We start from the raw sequence: 25,455 nt of genomic DNA, 5'->3' as shown, positions 1-25,455 counted from the left end.
GAACCTAAACACAAACCCCGTACGACGTAAACTACTCGAAATAAATCGTAAACCTTGTTTCGCCAGCGCATACGCAAAATGTTTCGTCGCGGTTTCCCCAAAATTTGCTACAACCTCGATCGCAGATGTAGAAAGTGTTGTATAAATGTCTGCTCGAGATGCAACGGGAAATCTCTTCGCGTTACGCGTATGCGATATTGTACTTTTATGCTGCAAAATTAATCGAACAAATTTTCCCTCGGTAAAATTATTCTCAGAGTCGATTTTCTGTTTGCGAAAAGGAAAAACAGTTATGCTTGGATTATCTCGCTGTGCTGAATAAGTTGATTGCAATCTTTTTTCCACAATCGATGTTGCGTGACTTACAACATGTGACTATAAAGTTGATCAGCTGGAAGTAAATTACCCGTAACCCAACAGATTATAGCGCATAAAGAAGAAAATAGCCCAAAAAGATTGTACGATCAATCACACTTGCACAGTTACCAAACATAAAATTCATGGACATAAAATTTCTACAAAGAGAAACTCGTAGGCGAACTCTCGTCGTAAAAAACGTTACGAGAAACAATACAGAAAGTCGTAGGATCTATCCCACATCGGAGCCTGGGAAAAGGGTGAATTTCCTCCAGTTCTTTTCCTGGGAACTAAACGTTCACCTATTCCGCCTCTCATTACGGACTTTTACCGCGTTCGTGGAACTTTTTCCAATTGTTGTTACACCTCTGTTAATTCGCGCGTCCGAGATTATTCGCTGACCTCCTTACCTAATCAGCCGCGAGGGTTTCGAAGCCTGCGAGGATACGTGCATTTCTCTCGATCTCGATTGACCTGTTTACACGTATCTCCGTTCTGTTGGGCCGACGACTATCGTTTCACGACCGCTGAATTTTTCCACCGTCCGATCGGAGGAAATCGATACGCGATCGATCAACGATTAACGCGAGCATCTGGCGTGGGTGAAAGTGGAATTTCGTCGAAGGGCAGCAACGAATTTCCATTTCACGCGAGATAACGAAATATGGGTCGATAGCGCGGTATTAAATGCTCACCGGTAGATCTTTCGATCGTTCAGAATTATTTGGGACTTGCGCGTGCGTGCCAACTAAATTCAATTCGAAGGACTCTAGCTCGTTGAGAGGGCGAACTAGGTCGTAATATGTGGTGTAACCGCGGTTATTCGACAGCGTAACAGCTAATCATTGATGTGCCAGTTGCTGTTTGCGAGAAACGTCGATTCGTTGTTATTACTCGTCCGTTTGTATCGTTATTATCGATTGCAATGAAAAATCGGAACTCCAGAAACCCCCATCCTAAACTTTTGGCGCGTATTTTACGTCATCCTCCTATTATCCGGTCATCAGCATCGCTTTTTCCGCGCTAGGATATCGTCAGACAGGAAGTGGTCGATGATGGCCACTTTCGCGATATCCGACACCCGTGCGTATACGCGAATTCGCACTCTGGGTTAATTGCATACGAAGCCATGTACCCTGGTGCGTGTGTTTTAATCAGCTGCGATCGTGTAACGTGTTACATCACGTTAATTAACGCGAAACCCTGCGCGACGAGCCGCCCGTGTCGAACCTCGAAGTTGCGTCGAAAAAAAAATGAAGTCCTATCAAGTAGTATTGACGTCACTGTTTTTTTTTTTGCTTCCAAGTGTTTTCATTGTTGGTCATTTTTGAATTACATTGACCATATCCGCAACTAGAAATTAGCGACGTATCTCTTCTGTTTCCAAGTGGAGCACCGTCAGCTCCGATTTCTGCAATTTATCAAGCAGAATCCAAAAATTCGAACGATCAGTTTTCACGGCCAACTATTCGATTACCTTCTTCCGGTTCTGAGTTTCTCGTTACGTAAACACTTGGGCGAGCACCATCAATTTCGAACGTGATCCGACCGCACTAAAAATCCGGCGATTTTCCACCAGGAAATTTTACGATCGCGTCGGTAAACTCTTCTTCTCGCGGATCGACGAGATGCGAATATCGTTAAAAGCTATAAAAGCGGCGCGGGCGCTGGAGAACGATTTGTTTAGACGATCAGCCGGCCGCGCAAGGCGTTAAAATCTTTTAATCCGGCAGGATACGTGTTAACTAACTCGGCCATGGCTGGCAGACGTGCTCGTGGCGTTGAACGCGGGGGGATCATTGACCAAGCCGGAGAACGTTTTGCATATCGCTTACAACAAATATGGAGTGTTTGTTCAGCGACGCCTGCGATCGTTTGGCGCCCCTTTAATCTCGATATGCGAGCACCACGTGCTAAGATAAGTGGTGTTACTATTACGATTGCTTCTTCTTACTTTGTGACTACATTTTTTATCAACTGGTATATTTGTTTAGCTGCCAGTGAGGAGGCTTCGCATACATTCAAAGCGTGCTGACCCTTCCTATTTAAATACCGGCCCTTTAATTCGTTGCCAAAGTTTATGACGCTTGTAAATATGTATGCATTGCTCGGTGCGATTTCAAAGGCGCGGAAACTTGCTTTGAGAAAACTAGGAATTTATTAGGCAATAAAAATTAATTTGCGCCGTAGAAGCTGCGAGGGAACCTAGTGATACTTTCAGTTTCTTGATTTACATGAAAAGTCTGAGAAAGTTATGATTTAACTGAAAAACTTATCTACGACACTGTGTTACTTGTCGAGTTTCTTCGTTACGGTAGAAACTTCCGTAAAGATTTGTTATCAGTTAGTCTCGTGCGATGTAGAATGTGTTCTGGAAAGATACGCGACTTTATTATCAATCTCAGCGATTGCGTTGTGCACTTATTCACCAATAAGTGAATTCACTTTAAAAACTATGATCTTTTATGTTACGTTTGAATTAGGGTAATGTATGGGGCAATCACCGGTTTAGATATAGTATGGTAACCATTTAAGAGTAATCGAATCCCAGAACTTAATTTTACGTCATCCATTAGATCCATCGAGCACAGAAAACTCACTGGTCCCTAGCTGAAATATGAAATTTTCCACTAAGAAATTTCGATATTGCACTCTTAAGTACACGCAAGCGAGTACCATTAAGGAAATTGTGTTTCTATAGCCCCATCTTGAAGTACATGTGACTAATATTACCTTGGTATCGTCGTCGGTTTGCGGATAAAGCAGGCTAACTAAGAACGTCACTTAATCGATACACACAGAATTCGATAAAATTTTCTTCGTAAGTGAAGAATAAAATATGTAGCCAGTTTGCTTCTTTATCGGTAGAAAAACAACGATATTTTCCATAATACCTAACTTTAGGTAGCTGCGAAAATGTGCATTGCAGTAACTTGTAGATTTCCTTCTATAAAATATTCTCTTGCATAGCAGTGCCATCTATAAAATTGCATCAATCTTTCGTACATTTGATTATTGAATATACACGAACAATTTTCTTATTTCTTCTATATATAGCCACATCGATATATTATCGCCATTTCTTTTATCAAGTTATTCAAATTGATAGCTTTACATCGCCATCAATTTCAAGAAATAATTTTTTCTTCTGAAAGCATTTTTTCCCTGTTATAAAAAGTGCTTATCCAGCATTATTTGTTCTTTACACATTTATAAATTTTCATTAGAGTCAATCTAAGTTCGATGAAATAAAAAACCTGTACTTTGTGCCTTATTATTACTATTTCTTATCACTCGTACCGCGTTATAGAAGGGTTGACTGTGTACGCGTGGTACTCTCTGAGCACAGTGCTTCATTAATTAAATTAAGAAATAAAAACGCGGGAATCGCGTGTTAAAGGGGCGAGATGGCATAACGTGTTTGATATAGATCCGTGGATCAGAAGCATGGAAAATGGCCACGTTCACCGAAAGAGAGCCAGTGAACGACACTCGTTGAAATTTCAACTTGAAGTATCGAACGCAGTATAGAGGTCGAGTGCAGGCACGTGTTGGATGCACATAGAACGGTTGCAAAAAGCATTAGCAAATACCTATACGTTTGAAAGGGACTTGTTCCTCTTCTAACTATTTCACGCCCTCCGTTTTCATCGAATTTATTTAATCGAACATCATAATCCATTCACTATGTGTCGATGTTATCATTGAACACTTTTTGAATCGCAAATCGCATATATTGAAGATTTTTCATAGTCAGAATATTTGTCTAACCATCGATTTTTCAAATATTTATTATCCATCAAGAACCTCTGCGATCCTTGATTCATCCGCGAACATCTTTCTCGAAATAGCCAGACGGAAATGTTTGGCTTATCGCATTTGTCAGAGAATATTCATCATTTAGAATGGGTTTGCATTCGATGAATTATTCGTTGAATCAGTCTGTCATAATTATGCTACGATGGATCTTAAGTCGCACTCGCGCGATTGTGCCATTGTCTGAAGCTTTCAGGCAATCTTGGGGAAAACATCGAAAAAGTAGGGACTATAAATCCGAGTATTAGCATTATCCGATTAAATACGAGCATTTCCCCTGAACCGTATGTACAATTACCACTTGATTCACTTAGCTACGTTAGAAAGGTAAACAAGTAGTTTAAAATTAAGTATTGCGTATCGAGCTAAGAATAAGCATTGTTGCCACAAAGATCGACATGATTATTGGCATTTCTTGAAATACTAAAACGAATAACAAACAATGCACCATTGCACATGTAAATTTGATGTCGCATGTAGATAAATATAAAGGCGGTATTTCTGAAAAAACATGTATATCGATGCATTTTACAGAGACAAATGCAAAAACCCGATGCGATTAAAGTCGATTGGACTAGCTGCTTCGAGTGGATTACAGATGAATATTTATTAAGGCGTATAAAAAGATACGATAACATATGATAAACAGCTGATTTAAATGTTTCCACAATCGCAGAGGTATTTTCCAAGCAACGGCTTTCCATATTATCAGCCATTCATGTTATAACGTTACAACGCGGTTACCCATTATTCGAGCCTCTTGTTTTTTTCAAAAGGGAACTTCCCCTCGAACTTTGCGCGAGAGATTTAGTTCGTAGAACGTGGTCGTACCAACTCAAACTCTTACGTGTTACATATTAAATATTTGCAATACTATGGAACGATAATTTTCCATACGATGAGTATACTACATGGCAGGTACATCAGTGGTAACGTATTGGCAATGAGCTAGTAAATGCCCTGTTTTATCTTATCGCGAGAAACACATAAAAATTATACTTTTCGATATTGCCAATATATGCAAACACTCGGAGCAGGAAAATATTAAACCACTTCCTCTAGGTTTAAAGTAAAGTGTACGATGATTTTGACTTGATTAACTTTGTATCGATTCGACTTCCCAAGTGAACCTATAGTATACAACATTTTTTAGTGTAAGACACATGTGTGATGTCGGATCGGGAAAATCTCAAATTTTCGATTAATTTTCGAAACAATATTTCTCAGAGTTTGGTTGAGAATCGGAACTACCAAGATCGTTCGTTACTGAATCGAGGTGCGGGTAAAAATTCTGGTTTCCAGGGGTCCCCCGATAAACGGCTGGAGATAGGCATGAAACGCGCCGGGAAGACGACGCTTGCATAATCAACCCGTTCGCCGGCTTTCCTGGCGTTTCGATCGATGTATCGGTGTCGAATAAATTTTCGCTCCCCTTCTACAGAGATCGTGATCGATTCCTTGACCTTCTCATGCAAATGAGAACCAGCCAAAAGCAGTGTTCGTACGTGTTACACGTCGCCGTTGAATAATCACCGCCACGTCTTTTATCCTTTCAGCGAATATATCAGCTGTGTGATACACGACTCGACGAATTAATACCACGTATAATTCTGGCATAATAACTAGTATATTTAAATGCTTAGCAGACAGTAGAACAGTGGAAGCAAGAGTTAGCAAATTCTCAGCCACTATAAAATAAAAATTTCGTTCGAGGAAATACGCGTAGAGAAAATTCTTATGGTTTCAGAATACAGCGATGAATTATTTTCGCCTGTAAAGGCCTCGCTATCCTGAATAGTCCTCGCTGCATCTCTTTTCATGCGATGATCTCGAAAAAACAACTTTTGCGCGTTGAACAAACCTACAGGAATTTCTATCGTCTACGCTGTTACCACCCGTTGTATTCGAGATCCTCGAATCCTGCGCTCGTTTGAAAAGTCAGTTAATTACAGCCGATGAAAGACCCCCTAGGGAACCACCACCACGACCACGCTCGTTTAACCGGCGTTCGTTGACGCGCAAAGTATCGCGTCTCGGCCGTGGGACTCCCATTGAACCGGGGGATGAATGCGAACGGTGCGCGCCTCTTCGTTAACGTCTCAATGTACACCTAGACGGACTTGTTTCCCCACACGTAGCCAAGAATAATTAATTACCAGGGGATTCGCGTCCCTGGCCAGGATCGTTCGCGATCGATTCGTCGCCGTACGTATTTAGGAGTCATACATATGCATGGACTTTCTTTCAAGGTCTCGCACGATTCGCGGTGTTGGAGGATCCTTAGAAATTTTTCCACCGCCGATATATCCACTTATAGAAGATTTCAGACATACATTACTTCGAGTATCCTCGAAGAGGTTGAATAATTGTTTCTATTGGAATCTAGCCTCTAGATCCGTTAGAATCTACCGTCCGCGATTCGGATCGCTGCTCGACGCTACTGCGAACGAGTTTAAACAATATTCCAGTTCGGTATGTTCATCTACGTAACCGTAATAATGCTGACGTTGCGAATAAGTTGCTGCAGATTCTCCCTTATCTGCAATTTTCTGACAAGATCGCAGATGGAAATCAGGGGCCAAGTACTTTTTAATGTCGCTGTGCATCGAACGATAAGAAATGTTGCGCGAGCTGGATAAAGGCAGTCTTTGTTTGCGTTTCGAGCACTCGTCTGTCACCATGTGCGACTCTCGCTGCTCTCGCCAGGTATGAGCGGTAACGAGCTGTCGGTCGTGTGATATGAAATGCATTTGGTCGTGTTTTATTCAGGGGACGCAGCGCCGCGTTGTCGACCTCTATCCAGGCGTCATCTGAAGACCATCGGCTGGTCGTTATTATTCCGAAATCGTTCGAGATCGTAGGCGACGTCGTGTGTGTACTTGCGTTAATTCAACGAGATGCTCGCGTATGATAGGCAGATCGATCTGGACGTGATCCAACGACTGTCCTTCGTATTAAGCGGCCGGACTCGACCGGTTGTCTGCCGGAAAGGTGCTCGAAGCACGTTTTGTATCGCCTTTCTTCTTGCGAAGTACACTCGTGTCCGGTATTGCCAGGTGCCTTTGGAAGATTTAAGGCTCGTTTCGTACTCGGAGATGTTTAAGCGTCCTGTTGTTGTACTCTTGTATTCTTGTTAGTATTATATATTAATCTGCTTTTTGAGCTATGATTTTGGGGTGTTAATTGAGACTTTGTTAACCAACGAATCGTGCCAGCAATATCTAAGTTGTTTACTGTCGCGGTCAAAATAGTACTGTATTGGCCACAGCGAAAATAGTCAAAATTAGAGAACGATTAATAAAATAGCGAAAGTTGACGCGCATACGGTCTGGTGATGTTTTCATTTCACGATATTCGACGCATAGTGGGCGTTGAATTATATGGATATATGTGTTTATGCACGCGGAACAGCTATCATGCAAACGAGCAATCAGATGTCCATCTGTGGATAGCAGAGCAACGAAAACACGCGAACGCGAAGAACGCGAAGGAAATGCATACAATCGCATTTACATAATTGCCTGTATGCACCATCTGATTGCCTTTGAAAGTTGAATTCTGAAACCAAGATACGCGTCCCTTGTTTCCCTCCCTTATCTGCATTTTTCTTCTCGTCTGGATGAAATTTAAGCGGGTCCATTTTAAATGGCACCATGCCGAAGCGCAAAGTACAAGCGACGTATTTCGATTATTTCATTATTACCCCTATCCCGGCATTTCTAACAAATTTTTCATTCAATTCTCGTGCACTTTTATACACGTTGAACGTGAGAAAACTCTGACGATCAAGTTAACCCGCTGATCATCAACGATAAGGAAATGCTATACATTAATATACATTAATTAAGAATCACGATTCTGTAACGATTAGTTTGTTAAGAAATTTCTATTCATTAAAACTGTTGATTTGTCTATCTTATCTTTAGGAAAAGAAAATGCGGTTTTGAATTCACAATTGACGATAAACTGCCGTTTTAAGTGGCGATAACTGCGCTCCTATCGATATCCGCTTCTGCCTCCGACGTTCTCAGCTGTTTGCCGTTTCGTAATTAGCCGCAACTTTTGTCGTTGTTTCGGTGTTTGTATTATTATTCGACGTCCTTCGAAGAAACGATCGCGACGATGCAGTTGTCACGCGTCAATAATGCAGCAACCGCACATATCGCAACGGTGGGAGATTATTTTATTCGCACTTGTAGAAGAACGTAGCGCGAGATCGCACAAGTTCTAGAACGTCTCTCCGCGGATTGCACGTGGTATAAGATAATAGCCGAATTGTCATCAATTACGAATATACGCGCGATTATACCGCCATCGGCGAACTTAACGCCACGAAGCTATTAATTCATGAAATTCATATCCGTTCCAATATCAAAGTTGGAATGTAACGTGGACATTCTGAGATGCTTGTGTTGTTAGCATCAATAACAAACTTTGCGAGAAACTACGTCGATGTCTTTTCCACCCTTGTTGCGAACGCTCGCGTTTATGTCAGATTGATAGAATGCAGACTATCGTTTTTTAAATTGCTTCTTCGTTGTTCCGCGTATTTAGGCGGTAGTGAATCTCGCGAAGTTTCGTAGACACGATGGTTGTAGAGGGATTCACGTCCTCTTTAAACTAGGCTTCGGGTGTTATTGATGCGCGGCACGGCCGAACGGTCGACCTTTTGGATCCGTGCCAACCGATTCGACGCAAAGCCAGCCGTGTACATATTTCCTCGCGAAACGACCAAATGGCTAATAGAAAAATGCTTTTCCGGTTCCGTGATGAGACAGCCGGTTGGATCGTTGGGAAATTCCTTCGTCGGATCAAGTTTAGGACAGGATGACTATGCAAATCTTTGTTTTTATAAGTAGAATTCTGAATATAAGAAAGGAAATTCCCAATTAAAAGTCTGCATCGACCTTTAAACGTTACAATTTCTATTTTCGATACTTTTTGTTTGCCTTTGTATTACTAAATATGCGCACACTTTGCGCCTCTCGAACATTTGCATTTCCTATAAATGCATAATCGTCCGCAGTTTGTGTGGCGAACTCGTTATAGGTGCTGCGTTAATATTTAAAAACGTGGGCAAACTATTTTGGGATGGCCAATTGTCGTTAATATTTAATGAGATTTCCGATATGCTTTTAAAGTAGAAGATTCTCATTCTGTATATTTAGAGTACGCGTACGAACGAAGTTCGATCGGTTTTCGAATGTTTTAAAATATCGCGAATAAAGACGCGATGTTTCCATATCGAAAGTGGAACGTGTGTACCTTGCCATTTAAAATAAATTATCTCTCTTTTGTCTGTTGTTGCACGAGAAAATACAGCTTTTACGAAATCGAACCTCCAGACACGATAATATACAAATATGATCGATTTACGATTTTTATATCCATGCAACAGCATCATCAGAAAGTGTACTTGAAACAAGAATAAGTACGAAGCTTCCGACGCTTTAAAACACCGTATAAAACCCAACAGCAAGCGTTTCGTTGGTAAAACTTGGCTATCAATTTCCACTTGCTGTTTACTGTGTACAAAAAGTACGAAAGTTTTCAAACCTCTAGCTCGTGTAGTTCTCCTAACGGTAACATGTGTTTGGTTCATAAAATTCAAACCAAATAACACATAAATATATATAATATCATAAAAATTGAAGGAAAGACCTTTCATAAACTTCCAATATAGCGTCTTTACCATTTCCTCGAAAATACTGTGCTCCAATAATCCCAAGTATCACTAGCCAATAATGGGCAACCCCCTTCCTCCCCAAAGACAACACAGCCGACAACCACGTAACTATTCGTTGCACAGTTACGTTCAATGCAGCTCGATCCGTGGCACGCAACTTCCGTATTGCAATTACGCGACGTTCAACAGCCGCTGGTTCACTTCCAGAACTTTCGTTTTAAACCTCCACTTCCGCTACCATTGTTCTCTTGCCCCCGTCGTGAAATCAATCAACGCGATGCGCGCACGCCACGTGTCCACCGGCTGGGTATAGATCACAGTTCTGCAACTTAGAGTGCGTTCGTTAATTATTTAAAAAGGTCGAAATGGCGTGTCCTGTGGTCGCTCGAAGCTATTTTTTTCCAGCCCCATCGTCAGTCAGATTTCCCGGCTGGTCCGCGGAGGGCTCGCGCGTATCTGTTGCTCCTCGAGAACTTCTCCTACCAAAACCCGCCATTTACCAAATATTCATTTTATTCTAGAAGACACCTGTCGCGAGGATTCGTTGAAATTAATTCAAGTAAAATAAAAAATCGTACACAACCGTTGGTGGTTCGTTTTGTTGGAGATATGAGCGTCTTCTTCATAGCTCGACTAGCTTTCAGCTCTTTGGGAGCGAAGCTTCGCTCCACGATCCGAGTGATCTCAAAGAAGCATCGATACCCGCGTGGTTATTATTAATCTCATCTGGTTCCGTGGGAAATTCAATCGTTCACGATAGAAGAGGCGTTCTTCTAAGCTGTAGTTCTTCGATATCGTCGCTGGACGATGATACTTCGTGCTGAGTGTTCACTTCGATAGACTTTGGTGTTCGACAATTTCTTTTCTTCAATTAATATCTTGAAAATCTATGTCGGATTACTGATTTATCAATACAGTTGAGCTTGTATCGATCATTTCCGCTGTTCAAAGGTTCTTTTTCCGACTCGCAGAATGGAAGTAAAAATCGAGAGTGATTAATCACTCAGCTACTCCGCGCTCGCGTTAAATTTAGCCACCGGTTTGTCACTCCGGGCTGGTGCATCGATTGCCGTCGTATTTTCCTTCGCGAAAGTACAGCTCTCTCGTGTGATCGACACGTTTTCAAATTGTTGTCAAGTTTCTTCAGCATTTCTCGTCGTTTGTAAGTCAGAGAGAAGCGGCGAGAGACAGGTGCTAGCCTTTGAGGAGCGTAATCGTTTCGCGATTACTCTGTCACTTCTACGTTCACCACTGCTTGTCATCAACCATTTGGGCAAGAATACTGGACGTGGTCGTCTCAAAGAAACGCAGTTCAGCACGCGATAGCCGTTTCTTACTTCATGTTTGACGTTCACACGTGAATCTTGGTTCATTACGATTTTCGGGTAACTAGAAAATCGTTATCGATACTGGATTCCCACGAGTCTCGCACGGATAGCTGAGTATTCTAGTTGACCGCTAAAAGTAAGGGTTGGTGGAACGATGGAGTTTGAGACGCGTGCTTTGATCGACTTCTGCTTTCCTTCTAGTCCGATCACCAGGGCTAGGTGCGTTTACAATACTCTGCAAAGTAGAGAATTATAATAATTATTATTTAACAATAAGTAGAATCTGGTGCACTTCTTACCCAAGCACCTTGTAACTTCCAACTACTTAAATCAATTGAAATATGCTGAGATGGAAATATATATCTTAAAAGGGCAAACGACTTTTGTATATAACAGTGTTACAAGATATAGATTAATTTTGAAAATAAACTTTTGGAATAATATTTAATATCTCTCTGCTAGTTCAACTACAGTTCAGATAGCTTTACAGAATTTTTTCATCCACCAGTGAGTTATAAAAATACTTCATTTTTTCACTGGCCAAGTAAATAACTGATAGCTCGAAAAAGAAACTGCTATACGATAACAGAAGAGGAGGCGATTTATCTCTGCTTACGTCAATACGAAATAACTTATTATAAAATTAGTGCAGAGATTATCGACATGCAATGAACTCAGTTATTGCACCCCAAGGTTCGATGACAGATATACCATGTACAACAAACAGTCTACTGGCTACGATCATTAAATATCGCAATCAGTGTTCTTCAAATACAATCGCACAATTCTCCTCTTCCTATAAACTAATATTACAAATATTGAATCAAACTCTACAAAAATAAAATGCCTTCAAAGAATATTCTTAAGAAAAAAAAATAAATAAATACATTATTATCAGTTTTGACTTATACGGACCCAAGAGCATTGCTGTTAAAAATTCTTGGGAAACGTGGGCACTGATCGGTTCATCTCTGTTTCGACAGGTCTGCGGGGTCCATAGGAGCACGATCAGCACCCAGCACGCCTCTTCAAGTAGCCCCTGGCGCGCAACAAACGGGCCAACAGACGATTAGTGGCTCCCAGCTTACTGTCGCCGCTGCTAATTCGCAGCCGCCACGGAGCCCGAGCCACGCAGCTTTGAAATGTAACGACAGGTGAGTCCTTCTTCTTGCACAGCTGCAAATCGATAAAAGATAACGTATCTTGGACTTTTTCGAGTTTTATCGAGCAACAGGGACTGATACAAATACACGTTTTAATCCTGAATCGTTATGCCAGCCACCTGATCGAAGCGCGCACGAGTTAGCTTAATCTGGGGGTTCATTTACCTTATCTCGCATCTTGTTTTGTTTTACTGTCATCATCGGATTTTAGTATAGCGTACTGAATATTTGAATTTGGAGCTTTTTGTATTTATGCGCGATTTTCGAACAGGCTGAATAGCTGCAACAAAGTATCAAGTGCCATTCGAGGGTTGGTGCATTAGTATCGAGTAATTAGATGTATAGAAAAAATATAGAGTCGAAATTCTTATGTATTGTGTACTATGTACCTGTTGAAAGAAAGATGTTTGAAATGTACACACGTTCCTTAAACAGCCTAAGTTGGTGTAGCAAGGTGTGACATTTGAAGATTCTCGGTATCTCTCGATAATCCTTGCCTCGGCTGTGCAATCGTAACGTATCAAAATCCAACATCGTACGTCTCGATAAAGTTAGTTGAATGAAACTATAAATGCTCAGCGAGAAACTTGCAAGCCGCTAGTCTAGCTCCCGTATCGCGCGTGACAATTTTCCGTATCCGGTGCGTGAATCTCCCAAAGATAATCGCGATGCCTCGAATTCGATGGGAATCAAACGCTTCAGCGAGGCTTACGTGGAATTAATCCTCTCGATAAGACTTTGTATCCCAATTCAGAAATTACGTATTCCAGTTTTGCGCGTAGAGAAGTGTTCAAGGAGATATACCTTCCTGTTCCACGAAAAATTAATGGACAGTGAATGCTTTCGATGTGTTTCTCAATCGAAGCAACTATAATACCGCGTTCATTCTGCAATGGAATTTAACATTTAAAAATGTAAAGTGGAAATTGTACTATTCAGAGGGTGAAGCAAATCTTTATTCATGTTCGTGTTCCTCAGGTACGTTTATCAAAAGTATGAATTCGCAAGCTTCAAAAAATTCTCCGAACAACGTCCGTTAAAAGGCTCATAGAAGAATATTAAAAAGTGCGCTATGACGTAAAATCCATTCCCCCAGTCTCGATCTTATTTTTACATAAAGTTATAAAAGTTTATTAATCACGAGTGATAACGTATCACGAGATACGCGACACCTGTTCATACAAGTACCGTGCGACGAAACGCAAAATACGTTCTTCCTGCAACACCTGCCTGATAATATGTGTATGATTCAGTTTTTTAATCGTCTTGCTCTCTTCCAAAAAACGTGCCTGCAAATTTTTAAATAGGAGGCATTGTTGCTACTGAACGGTACTTTTCCCTCCTAACTAACGTCAGCCTCTAATCGCAGTTTACAAACGAGTGTACTATTTTCGTAGCTGCCATTTTTCATCTAATTTGCATATTTCAAATTGTACCACAAGCAGAGTTCACGTTTGGGTTCCTCCGTAATCCTGCGTATTCTTCTCCATATACGACTTAAAGGAATCGCTAATTGTGCTAACAATTTTATGCTTAATTATAGTCTTAGAAAAAATTCTTAATGTTCCGGCAAAGCGTTAAGCAAACCGTTAACTCGTTTAACATTGTATTCGATAAGTTTGTAAGTGGAATATTCCAAAGAATTTATCCACCTCAAGTGTAACACACGATTTTGTTAGGAAAAAAGGTGGATTTGCGTTTTTCATAATTTCAAACCTTCTTTTATCCTTTTACTGAGCATGACTTACAATTTCCGAAAGTACTTCAATCTGCGGAAATGAAATTGCAATTCGATTCATTAAAAGTCTTTTGATATTCAGTGATACTGAGAAGGTATTATAGGAAACAAAGTAATGGGTTAAATCTTAGCATCGAATTCGATGGTTCGACTCAATATCGAGATGTAATCGTTACATTTGATCCCCATGAAGCGTTACCTCTAATTTAATAATTGGTACTTTATGGGATGAGTCAAGCGTATCTGGTAAGATCAATAATGTTTCAAACAAACCAATGAAAATTTATTCTGAGGATAATTTCAAAATTCAACTTCACCTTAAGCACAACGATGCATCGAACAAATGAATGTACACCTCCGCGATGCAATTAGATGTCCCTTACAAAAAAGCTACAAACAAAACACGAAATAGATTATAATATAAATTATAATCGATGTGCATGTAATTGATTAATCGAACCATCGTTATACTTGCACGCAACGCAACGTTCTCTTTTGTTCACGCTAAACAATACTTCACAATAAAGGGAAACACGAAAGATATGAATAACAGCATGCAACATGGAAGCTATCAATATACGAGATAACCACCAACGAGGCACGAGAAATATTCCTAATTATCGAACGATTTTTAATTAATTGTACTCAATAAAATTATTTCCCACGTTTCTCTCCCTATCCTGATCGATATCTATCGTATTGTGATAGAAGAGGGACGCTCAAGTGTCGGTCACAATATTCTGCAGAAGCGGCCCGGTGTGTTATCGCGAAATTTTTTAACCGGACATTGGACTTAATCAACATCAGACTGTCAGAGAGAAAGAAGTCGAGATATACGCGTTAGGGTATTATCAACATCAAATCTCATCGATAACACGACGATATATGCTGGGTCCGCCAGTCTAACATTGTACAATATGCGATTCGTTTGCCGAACAATCGATACACTAATCACCATTGAAACTTTTACGCAGTTTCCTGCTCGCGATTGTTACTCGTAGTTACGCGATTGCGCTCTCAAAAAATCGACAAGCCGTGTGACGGTAAAAGGAACGGGAATCGAACGAGTCCTAAACATTTCCACGTGACATGGAATTACACCATTTGAACACGATATTTACGACCATCGAGGTTGGTTCGACGATGTAAACGTGGCTTAAGAATTGGTTGAAAAAAGAAAAGAGATAATCGATTTAAATAGCGACTCGGTGAAACGGAAGCGGGATAAACTGTTTGAAATATCTACAGTTACCGGCGTCATCTATCTTTAAAAATCGCCAGTGCTAAGAGGAACGGCAATTCATCAACCACTGATCGTTTCCACGTGCCTCTAATAATACTTTAAATATTTGTAATCGCCGGCGTTGCTCGCGTGTGTTCTTTAAAATCAACACCACAGCGATACATGGAAGAAGAGGCAGGGTAACTGAAAATTACCCTGAAATTAAAGATCGAACAGTTCCGAACGTGTTCCTCGTAATTTATAAAAATCACCGTCTCCGTCAGTTTGGTGTCCAAGAGGGAAGACAGAGGGGTTCGAATGGAGCTGTGACCGGCGCTCGATGGCCGAAACGGGGACGTCCGATGCACTCGCAGGGATTCAACTACCGAGAACGTATCCCCCGTCATCTTCGATCGGCGCTCGACCTTAAATTACATCAAGTTGACTAGCAGCGAGCCGGCAATTAACCATCGACATAATTCCATCGTACGGCTGTAACGACGAATTAATAGTTAGTTCCGTGGACAACGACTTACGGTTCGTTTCGTTGAAACGTTCGATTCGACTCGACCCGATTCGAGTGGACATCGAGCCAAGCGAACCTTGCCACCCTTTCCGTTAAGGGAGGATTCGGTTCTGTCATCAACCTTCGATCTGCAGTGTCTGGGTTTTCTAAGACAGGCTGTGTCAGATCTTGTTATGAACTTTCGAAGATGAGTGTCGCTTATTATGATGTGTGGAGCAACGATATCTGGAGCCCGAAGATTCGCAAGAGGAACACGAGGTGCGCGTGGTCCTCGGTATTACTGGAACGATTTAAAATAACGCGACACGGTCATCCTGGTCGTCGATCGATGACTAATCGCGCGAGGATCGATTGCATCGAGAGAGTTTGTTTCTTCGATCGCCACTGGATGCTGTTTCGAACCGGGTGTTCAATCTGTTGATTCCAACGGTTGCGTCGATTACTTTTCTCAAGGATCGCTACGTTTTATCGCGCGCGAGTCTGTGGAGTGTTTCGAGATATCTGGTAGTTTGATAGTCTTGTTTCAGATAGGGCTGTTGATTATGATAGTTTTCATTAATTACGACACTTTCTCGATGCAATCGACGTTACGTGATTTTCGCTAAAATTTAGCGTAACAATGTTTGGTTGAAAAGGGTCTTAGTGGTTAAAGAAAGGCTGTATAGTGTACAAAGTTATTAGAATATTCCAGAAAATTTCTAATAATCTTCTGCAACTACACAGTAGATCTATATATAAAAGTTGTAGTGCGTCATTACAATATATTATAAACACTCTTATGAGGAAAAAGTCGATAGCAGTCTTTGCTTTGATAAGGAATATACAACAAAACAATGGCTATAAATAGATCATTCAACGGTAGATAGAATCATTTCATCTTATGTGTAAAGCACATAGAAATTCAGGACCCAACAAAAACGTGAACACGACCCAGAAAAAATCGTAATTAAAAAACGTTACTTGTTAAGTAACGCGTCGTAATCGTGCCTAAGTTTCTTAACTGTGGGACATACTGCCGGGGTTTGTAACTCGTGTAACACCCGATGCATCATTGCGCTATTACATTATTAGATACTGTATCATTCAACTATTACCGTGCAGACTATTTATAGCACTTACTGCCTTCCTATCGACAAATTCTAATCAATTACAATCTCCATTTCCGACGAGCAAGTAAGATAGTAGTTGTAAGGGGGTTGACAATCAAATTTATCGAATCGTGAGTCATTTCGCAGCTGAGAATCATGTAGTTTCTCATTATCTTCGAGATCTTCTTAGTAAAACGTTCCAATTGACGGTCAATGGTATTGATAGGATGCGAACGGAGCAGATTAAGTCATAGACAATGAAAATCATTATTTTTAACTCTTTGCGGTCTTTTTTAGCAATAGTTTCTACTGCCAACGACCACCAGAAATAAAGAATTTCCATTTAAATTAAAAGCTTCAGGGAAGCGTATCCGAGTGCAAATTTTGGTTAATTTTTTGGTTGATTTTAAATTGGTTAATTTTCCTAAATATTGCAACAATGTCGCGTGTAATTGAATATATCTTTATCCCGTTTCTGTTGGTTTAGTCATCTATCGAAGCCGCTCAGCAGAAGTGCACCATCAATGGCCGCTGGAGGCGTCGTGCAAGCCGCGGGAAAAGTTAGCAGATCTTCGTCCACGTCGTCACCAACAACTACCAGCAGCGCTAGACAGAAGAAATTCCACAGGCATTTCTCTCAGGTAATTCAACGTAGTTTCACTTGCTCGCCTGTCGGAACCACTCACTTTCGCGAAATTAGAAGGGAACTCCGTTGTCGAACGACAAAATTCGAAGAACCTCACTCAATTCGATAACATCCACGGACGGAAACCGTTGTTCGACGCACTTCTTTCGTTTTTTTACATCTCGTTTCATTACTCCAATCGATTGATAAGAGACGCAGACTTCGTCGTCGGTAACTATGGACTTATCTGCGTGACGATCGTCAGTTGGTCTCGTATAAAAAGCAATAAAGTTTATCGCGTTCTATAATGACGTTGTTTCAAAGTACGATCTGCGTGAACAGTGATTTACTTTATTCTGTTCTAATCGTGTGTCTCCTAGTGTGTGTCTTGTTCACGGCTACATAGGTACGTAGTGCATAACGTGATAACTCTGAAATTTCGCATAATTTTATATATATACTGTGCAGATTAAAAGTATAATATTCTTCTTCTATCATTTATCTACGAAGTATCAAGAATTTAGTAAAATTCATTTCTTTGTACCTCAGTTTAATCGCACTTTTGAAATTCTATTAGATTCTCTTACTGATATGCAAAATTTGATTCCTATCGATCATTCATTTCACGATGATCACGTTTATTTTACATTATCACTCATAACTCATCGAATTATTTCTTTTCAAGTGTCTACTTTCTGTAACATCTTAATTCGTTTAACTCGAACAACATAAACATTAGTATCACCAGAAGAGAACAACTCTTCGTCTTGCAACTTTCACATTTCGTATAACTTTAGGAAGGCGCATCCCTATTAAGCCGATATATATATATGTAATTTGGTACATTCAACCCTCTTATAACACGGTATTCTGAAAACATGGTCTAGCATTACGGTTCCATCGCGCTGTTTTAATCTGACCAGGGTTACTCTCAAGTTTCGCTTACGACACGGAGTTAATCCCGTTATAGGATTGACCGTAATGAGAGAAAAGAACCAAAAGAAGCCGACGTGATCTCACGTGATCGCTGGCTGAAGCGATAACACGAAAAAAGGCGTACTTATTACTTAACCAGCTGGAAATGTGTTAATGTCAGAAACTCCACCAGGTCGCTGCGGACGAACGCGTATTGAACTACTACAGCTGCGCGCTGGTAGGCGACATCTTGCTGCAGGGCCACCTGTACATCACGCCCAACTATTTCGCGTTCTACAGCAACGTCTTTGGCTACGTGACGAAGCTGCTGATACCGACTGTCTCCGTCTTGAAGATCAGCAAGGAGAAGACAGCGCGGATCATACCGAACGCGGTGGCCATCGCCACCGAGGAGGAGAGGCATGTCTTCTGCTCCCTTTTGTCCAGGGACTCGACCTTTAAGCTGATGAAACAGGTCTGGGACGCCGCGATGGAGCCGCAACCCTCGCCGACGATTCTGCCGCTGGTAAACGAGCAGGCCCTTCTCGTACCGGACACGTTGGCCGTCGTCGACGACTCCGAGGTGAACCCCGAGGAGGACGACTCCAGCATGTCCGAGAGCGGGACCGATTTGAACGCCAGACCGGCGATCGTTTGCGCTGAAACCGACGGAGTTCCGCTGCCGATCGCCAGGCCGAGTTTACCACCATCCGTAAAGTAAGCGATGGTCACGTAATTTTATTCGCATAATGTTCACGTTATTCTCTCTTTAACCGATTCGAGACGAGCAACGCACCACCGTGTGTGCTGCAATTTTTCGAGGCAAAACGACACACGACACCCGGTGTCTGTGTTTTGAAGCTAAACTTGGAATCATCGGTGGTCAGTGAAGGAATAGGCGCGAGGATAAAATCGTACGATCTATTATCACATGTATTGGTACTAAATGCCTTCAAAAAAATATCTCGTCTCGAAAAGGTTTAAACTAACTCGACCTGTGGCTTCAGTTATTTTTATAGTATTCGTTGTGCAAAGATAAAGGTAAATCTACATGCGTCAGACTTCAGAGAGTCTTCTAAGTTCAAACATTGAAAGCTGATTAAACGCAGCCTATTAATTATGCAGGCAATTATGTACCTCCCGTGCTTACGTAAGCTTCGCTTCGTATTATTGTCGGTATAACGATTACTCTGCGAATAATTTAAGGTGATCGAGTTAGGTGAATCACTTTGCATGGGTCATTCAAAGTTCAAACTGATCAAGCCTCAGTTCCTCTGGTTTAGTGCTTAAGTAAATTCGAGATTCTCCACTTTTACATTGCCGTACAGTTAATTCGATCTCTCGCGTCTGGTTCGTGTATTATCATAAACCGTGTTCCTTCAAATCTGTATATATCTTTGACGGCCGTGGAATGTAGTTTGTTTAGAGAATAAGGTGAGAATGAACGATGGAAAGCTTCACACGTGCCTTTTTGCACGTGGCTATAAAGGGATTAAGATATTCGAAATCAACCCTTTGACTACTGTTGACGCCTGAAGACGCATAGAAAACTTGCACTTGTGATACTGTAAGCATGTGTGCGTCTCAAAGTCTGTCTTAGTTAAAGGGTTAATTGCCAATGCGATTATTAATAACAGTTTCCAAATAGAAAGCCTTAGTTTGGGACTATGGAAATATCTTCTTGCCCGTTCATTAATTATTCCTTGTTACTTTTCAGAGTGGAACCGCCATCGCCGGTATCGTTGCTTCCAGCCACTGTTGGTCCCAGCAAGTCCAACGTTATGTTATCCTTGTTCACGGGTGGATTGAAAACAAGCACTGTAATCACCATCCTGATAGCTCTTCTAGCTGCTCTCTACGTGTCGGCGGCTTTGATGATGATTCGCATCGACAGGCTACACACGGCGTATCTGAACCATCCGCTCGTTTCGCCGGAGCGTTTCACTCAGGATCGGCTGTTGCATTACCTTAACACAAACCTTGATCAAATAGTAAAGGTACGATGATCTTTGATGTAAGAAGCTATCTACGACATCGTGGAATTTAAAAGTATTAGCGTATAGTCTCTTTATGTTATTATCAAACTATTAATTCAGTAGAAGATCTCGATTAGGAACTAATTGATCCTAGCAGTACGAACTTAAGAGGAAATTCATCGAACCTACAATTCTTTTTATGTATTTATCGCGAAGAAAACTGTAGTTTAAAAAATGTTTCGCACTATTTGGATCCATTATTTCTAGCTCATTCTAGTCTTTTCAGAATCAAGAGTTACTTATCGTATGTTGTTACACAGATGTATTTATGCTATCACAGTTGTTAATGTATGCGCAAAGTGCTCTACATATAAATAATTTTGACGTTTACTTTCACGTTAATTCTTATTTTCACCCCTGTTACCCAACAGCCGAGCTCCGTCGTGTTAAATAGCGGTTTTGCATTTGTATCGACTACTTGAAACACTGTGGCGAGGAACAAACCGATATGTAACAAAAGGGATGTACGTTGTTTTAGGTACGACAGAGTCTACAGATGTTGTCGCAGCAGTTCGTCTCGATGAGCCAAAGCGGTGATACGGAGCCAAGCGTATCCGGCGGGGTGGTGGAACCGGAAGACGCTCCGAGTTAGCCCCCGACGAGACTAAATAATTTAATGCAACCAAATAACACGAGTCCCCGTCGCCTCGCTAGCGTATGAAGCGTCTCGTATTAACACATCGTTGTCTTCGTGCTAGGCGCCGATTTTGTTCCCAGCGTGCGAGAACGTCGATACGGTGTGTCGCTTCGGCGGTCTTCAATAGGCAATTATTATCGTTTAGATTACCTAGATCTTGACCCGGGTCAGCTACTCGGAGATAATAGACCGTTCAAAGTAAAACGACGAAATACAGACGATAAAGAAAGTAATGAACGCAGGAAGAGAAGATAAATATATAAAACGCTACGAGCAGAGCGATTTTAATGATCCTTTGTATTTAGAGCGAGATGCATGCGTAACAAAGTTTTTCAGTCACGCTTGCAGAATTTAATTAAGACGCTTTTGAAAGCAGCAACGTAACGAAATTACGAACAAATAAAACACCGTGTACGTTATACCACGTGTGAATAATTGTTATTATTTATATGCATACGTGAGCGTGTAAAATAATTGTATGATGTATAATATACGACAGATGTAAGATCGATTTGGTAAAACTGAAGCAAATAAAGAAGTAGGTAGTATTCTCGTACGCGCAAGGCGAACGAAGGGATTTTCGTTTTTAAACTAGTCACGCATTATATATGCCCTGCATATACGTCAAGAGTATAATGAACAAAGCGGTATATATATTAATATGAATATTACAAAAGAAGCTATATTATATATACATAGAATAATGCATATTTCGCGATTACTTGTTGATTATTATATATCTGAGCTAGTTGGGGCACTATCTTTTTAATCGGTACAGCTGGCAAAGTGTTGCATCGTAAAGTTATTACGAGAAGCGGCAAGAAAACGGAAAACACTGAAAACGAAAAGCAAAAAATATAATCTATTTAAGACACGAGCTTGCACGGTGTTCCGAACGTTTGGAATACGCGCTATTTCGTCGTCGAACATCGAATACCAACGCCTTTTAGTAAAAAAAAAAAAAGAAACAGGAAAAATAGAAACGAGAAAAAAAAGAAACATTGCATTTCCCGCGCACACTGGTGTTCCTACGGAAAAAATATTTTCTGATTGCTCGTTCGTAATGGATAAACGAAGGTTTCTTTCATTCTCTGCCTTTTCTTTGTCTTGATTTCTTTTTTCTATTTGACACATTCGAGACGACTCGCGATACGCGAAGGTGTTCGCGAAATATTCCATTCACTTGTGAATATATTTCGATATGGTTGCAAGTGTCGATGGTCCGCGGCACGAATATATTGTACGTCCATTTCTAGTAGACATTTACTTCATTTCTAGTATCGTACGAACATCTTTTGTTTGTTTCTCGATGTTGCACAGGCATGAACTTATCTTACAGTATATTATAGTGGACACTTCTGTATACAGGTTCGTTATTATTATATTTATCTTATAATATGTTACGATGAATATTTTTATATACGTATTCGTCATACCTGTCCCTTATAAAGTTCATTTTGAATGATTAAATGTAAAAGTATGTGGACGGTACAATGTTTGCGCTGTAACCCATCGATACGTTCTTCTTTGTATGTATGTGAAACGCGAAGAAACGTTCGGACAAAGCGTTATTATAGTGTTGCGCGTTAAAAAAATACGGGATACGAGAAACAGGAGACTTGACTGTGATAGTAGGATCGAGGATTGCATTTTGTTAAAATACACGACCGCGTTTAGCAGCCTCATCGTGTATGTCCTTTTGAGCAGAACGAAAAATAAAATAAAACGAGAGACTGGTTGGTACGATCGGACCAAAAAAAAAAAAAAAAAAAAATGGCATAAACGCGGTCGTCTTTACGCGAGATCGCATTGGGATCTAAAGTGAAGTGCTGTTACATTATTTAGCTAATATTTATAAAAATGAAAAACTACGTACGTCGAAGTGAAATTCGCTTGAACCATTGCTTTTTTTTTTGTTTTCTTTGATACGATTCGTCATTTATTACGATTAAACGATCTTGATCGTACTTGCGATTAATGCTTTTAATTTCTAATTGATTTAGCACACGATACCTTTTGTTATTGTACCCGCTTTTTTATTATCGTTACGTTTACCAAACGTTTACTCTAAATTATAAAGAAAAAATAACAAAAAAAAAAGAAAAAAAACGGCGAAGAGGTATACAAAATATGAGGGATATATTTATCGTGGTTGCAATTTAGGGGGCTGTATAATTTATTTTGTAGACTTTATAAATTTTTCAAGCTTTGAACTTGTATTTGAAATCTTTTTGTATATTTTACTTTTATGTTGTTTCGTATTCGCTCGAATTTATAGTTACGAGTTATATATGTATATATATATATATGTATATCTGTATATATATACACATATGCCTTTTTAGTGCGTGGGTTATTCGAGGGTGAGGAGATATACATGTGCCTGGCGTGTGCCATAATGGAAGAAAAACGGCTGCATTCTAAAAATAGGAAGAAACGCAAGAGCATACAGATGTGTATGACAAACAAAATAATCGGAATTCGTTCGTTAGATATTTCACACATCGAACCTTATTTTATATCTTTCTAATAGACCGAACGTGTTTGAATATTTGAAATTATAGAATACCGACACGATACGGAAATAGTCCAAACTGGATGACACAATCGCCACTTGGAAACAAAATAAAATAACGAGAAAACATTAAATAAAAGACAAAAACGATATAAAAACAGTTATAGAACTTAATCTTATTTGTTTTGGAAAAATAAGAGAATTTAACTAATGAAGACAGTATACGCGTGCAAAGGTTTGTGATTCATTTTGAAACTATTGCCAGAAATAATTTCAGAATAATTCGACGAGCGATTATGGAAGGAAAAAAGTTTAGGCTGCCCTAATTGGCGATAATTATCCAGTTGATCCTATTGTGGAGTTCGTGTCACAAGATTTTTCGTCATAGCCACAAAGTGACTGTGGTTTCTCTCGTTTCGTTCTCGTACGAATACCGTTTGCCTTAATTGTAACGTTTCTAGACACTTTTAGACAGATGCTCAACATGCGACCCATTATTCTTAGAATACGTATCCCCTTATATAGGAATTCTTGATTTGTACTTGTTAGACGCGTGCGAGCTGTCATGGTGGCGACAAATTAAATTTCTAGCTGTACTTTTCGGAATCTGATATCATCCAGTTCGATCGAATCGTTGGGATCGATGTTGATCAGCATTAAGTGCTTTTATTCATAATGGACCAAGTCTAAAGAATTTCTTTTGTAAATATTTTGTAAATTCTTAAAATAAAAACGATTATTTATTTGGGAAAGAATATATATATATATATTTTTCTTTTTCTCTATTGTCAATGTCATCGTTAACGAGATGAGAAAAAGTTACTGTTGGAACTTTGTCCATTATAATCAGTATTATACATTCTTTTAACCAAATTTTTACGTGTTGAGTTTAAACAAACGTTACAGAGTGTTTACTTTTCTCATTGCAAATTTTAAGTAACAATTTATGTATCCTCATTTCCCAATGAACTTGATGTTGAGCATTTATAACGCAATTATATAAATACTAAAATAATAGGTCATCCCATAAGGTATGCAATTTTCTGAAAAAGCGCACTTTAAAATAATCTCGTCACAGTCTGCTTGAAATATATGTATGCGTACTATCGGAAATATAAAAAGGTTCAGACGATTATGTATCAACAATATACAACTGTACATAGACAAAATCGTTCATGCCAAACTGGTATCAAATCGTGGCTTAAAAAGAATTTCAAACTGAAAACAGCACGTGGCGAGGATGAATTAAAATATGTTTTAAAATATGGGTTACTGTTAAACAAGATACAATAAGTGTTTGAAGAATTGTAAAAATAAGGGAAAATACATTATCGATTAATTAACTACAGATCATTTTTTTTCTTTTAATTTACGTGTTACAATAAGTCGCATTAGTTACTGGGATGACTTAATTATGTTAAGTTTTAAATTTATGCTGTAAATACGAGACCATTTTAATTTCATATTCTACATTATCCTTGTGTAAAAAATCATTTGCTATATACATTTAGTGACACAATGCTTTTACTATTTAATCACAGGTGAAACCCCTATACTTTAATATGTAATAATGTATATAGCAGGCAATACACATATTCCACTTTCCTTTTAAAGAAAGCTCTTCTTCGAAACTAAACTTCAATTATTTTTATACTTTAAAACAAGAACGATCAACGATTAAAACGAATAACATTGAAGATATCGGTCTCCAAAAATGAAGCAAATTTAATAGCTATAAGTTATTCTGCATTAAAAAATTTGGAGAATAAACTGCCCGACTATGTATATAACAGTTATAGGTAT

At 39.8% G+C, this 25,455-nt stretch overlaps 1 protein-coding gene across 4 annotated transcripts in view; it reads left to right on the top strand.

Moving 5' to 3' along the window:
* The window catches only part of LOC143433517 (uncharacterized), a 45,622-nt gene extending 23,674 nt beyond the window's left edge, over positions 1–21,948 (top strand). For 3 of the 4 annotated variants that reach the window (XM_076910865.1, XM_076910867.1, XM_076910869.1), the window contains exons 4-8: positions 12,171–12,341; positions 17,412–17,565; positions 18,646–19,181; positions 20,182–20,461; positions 20,979–21,948. In XM_076910865.1, the coding sequence (XP_076766980.1) occupies positions 12,171–12,341; positions 17,412–17,565; positions 18,646–19,181; positions 20,182–20,461; positions 20,979–21,092 (1,255 nt within the window). In that variant the 3' untranslated portion in view covers positions 21,093–21,948. The remainder of the gene's footprint in view (positions 1–12,170; positions 12,342–17,411; positions 17,566–18,645; positions 19,182–20,181; positions 20,462–20,978) is intronic. The other variant, XM_076910866.1, reaches the window with a different exon arrangement.
* The last annotated feature ends 3,507 nt before the right edge of the window (positions 21,949–25,455 follow it).

The sequence above is a fragment of the Xylocopa sonorina genome, chromosome 3, assembly GCF_050948175.1.
Source record: "Xylocopa sonorina isolate GNS202 chromosome 3, iyXylSono1_principal, whole genome shotgun sequence".
NCBI classification, from domain to species: Eukaryota; Metazoa; Arthropoda; class Insecta; order Hymenoptera; family Apidae; genus Xylocopa; species Xylocopa sonorina.
This window is presented reverse-complemented; position numbering and strand designations above follow the sequence as displayed.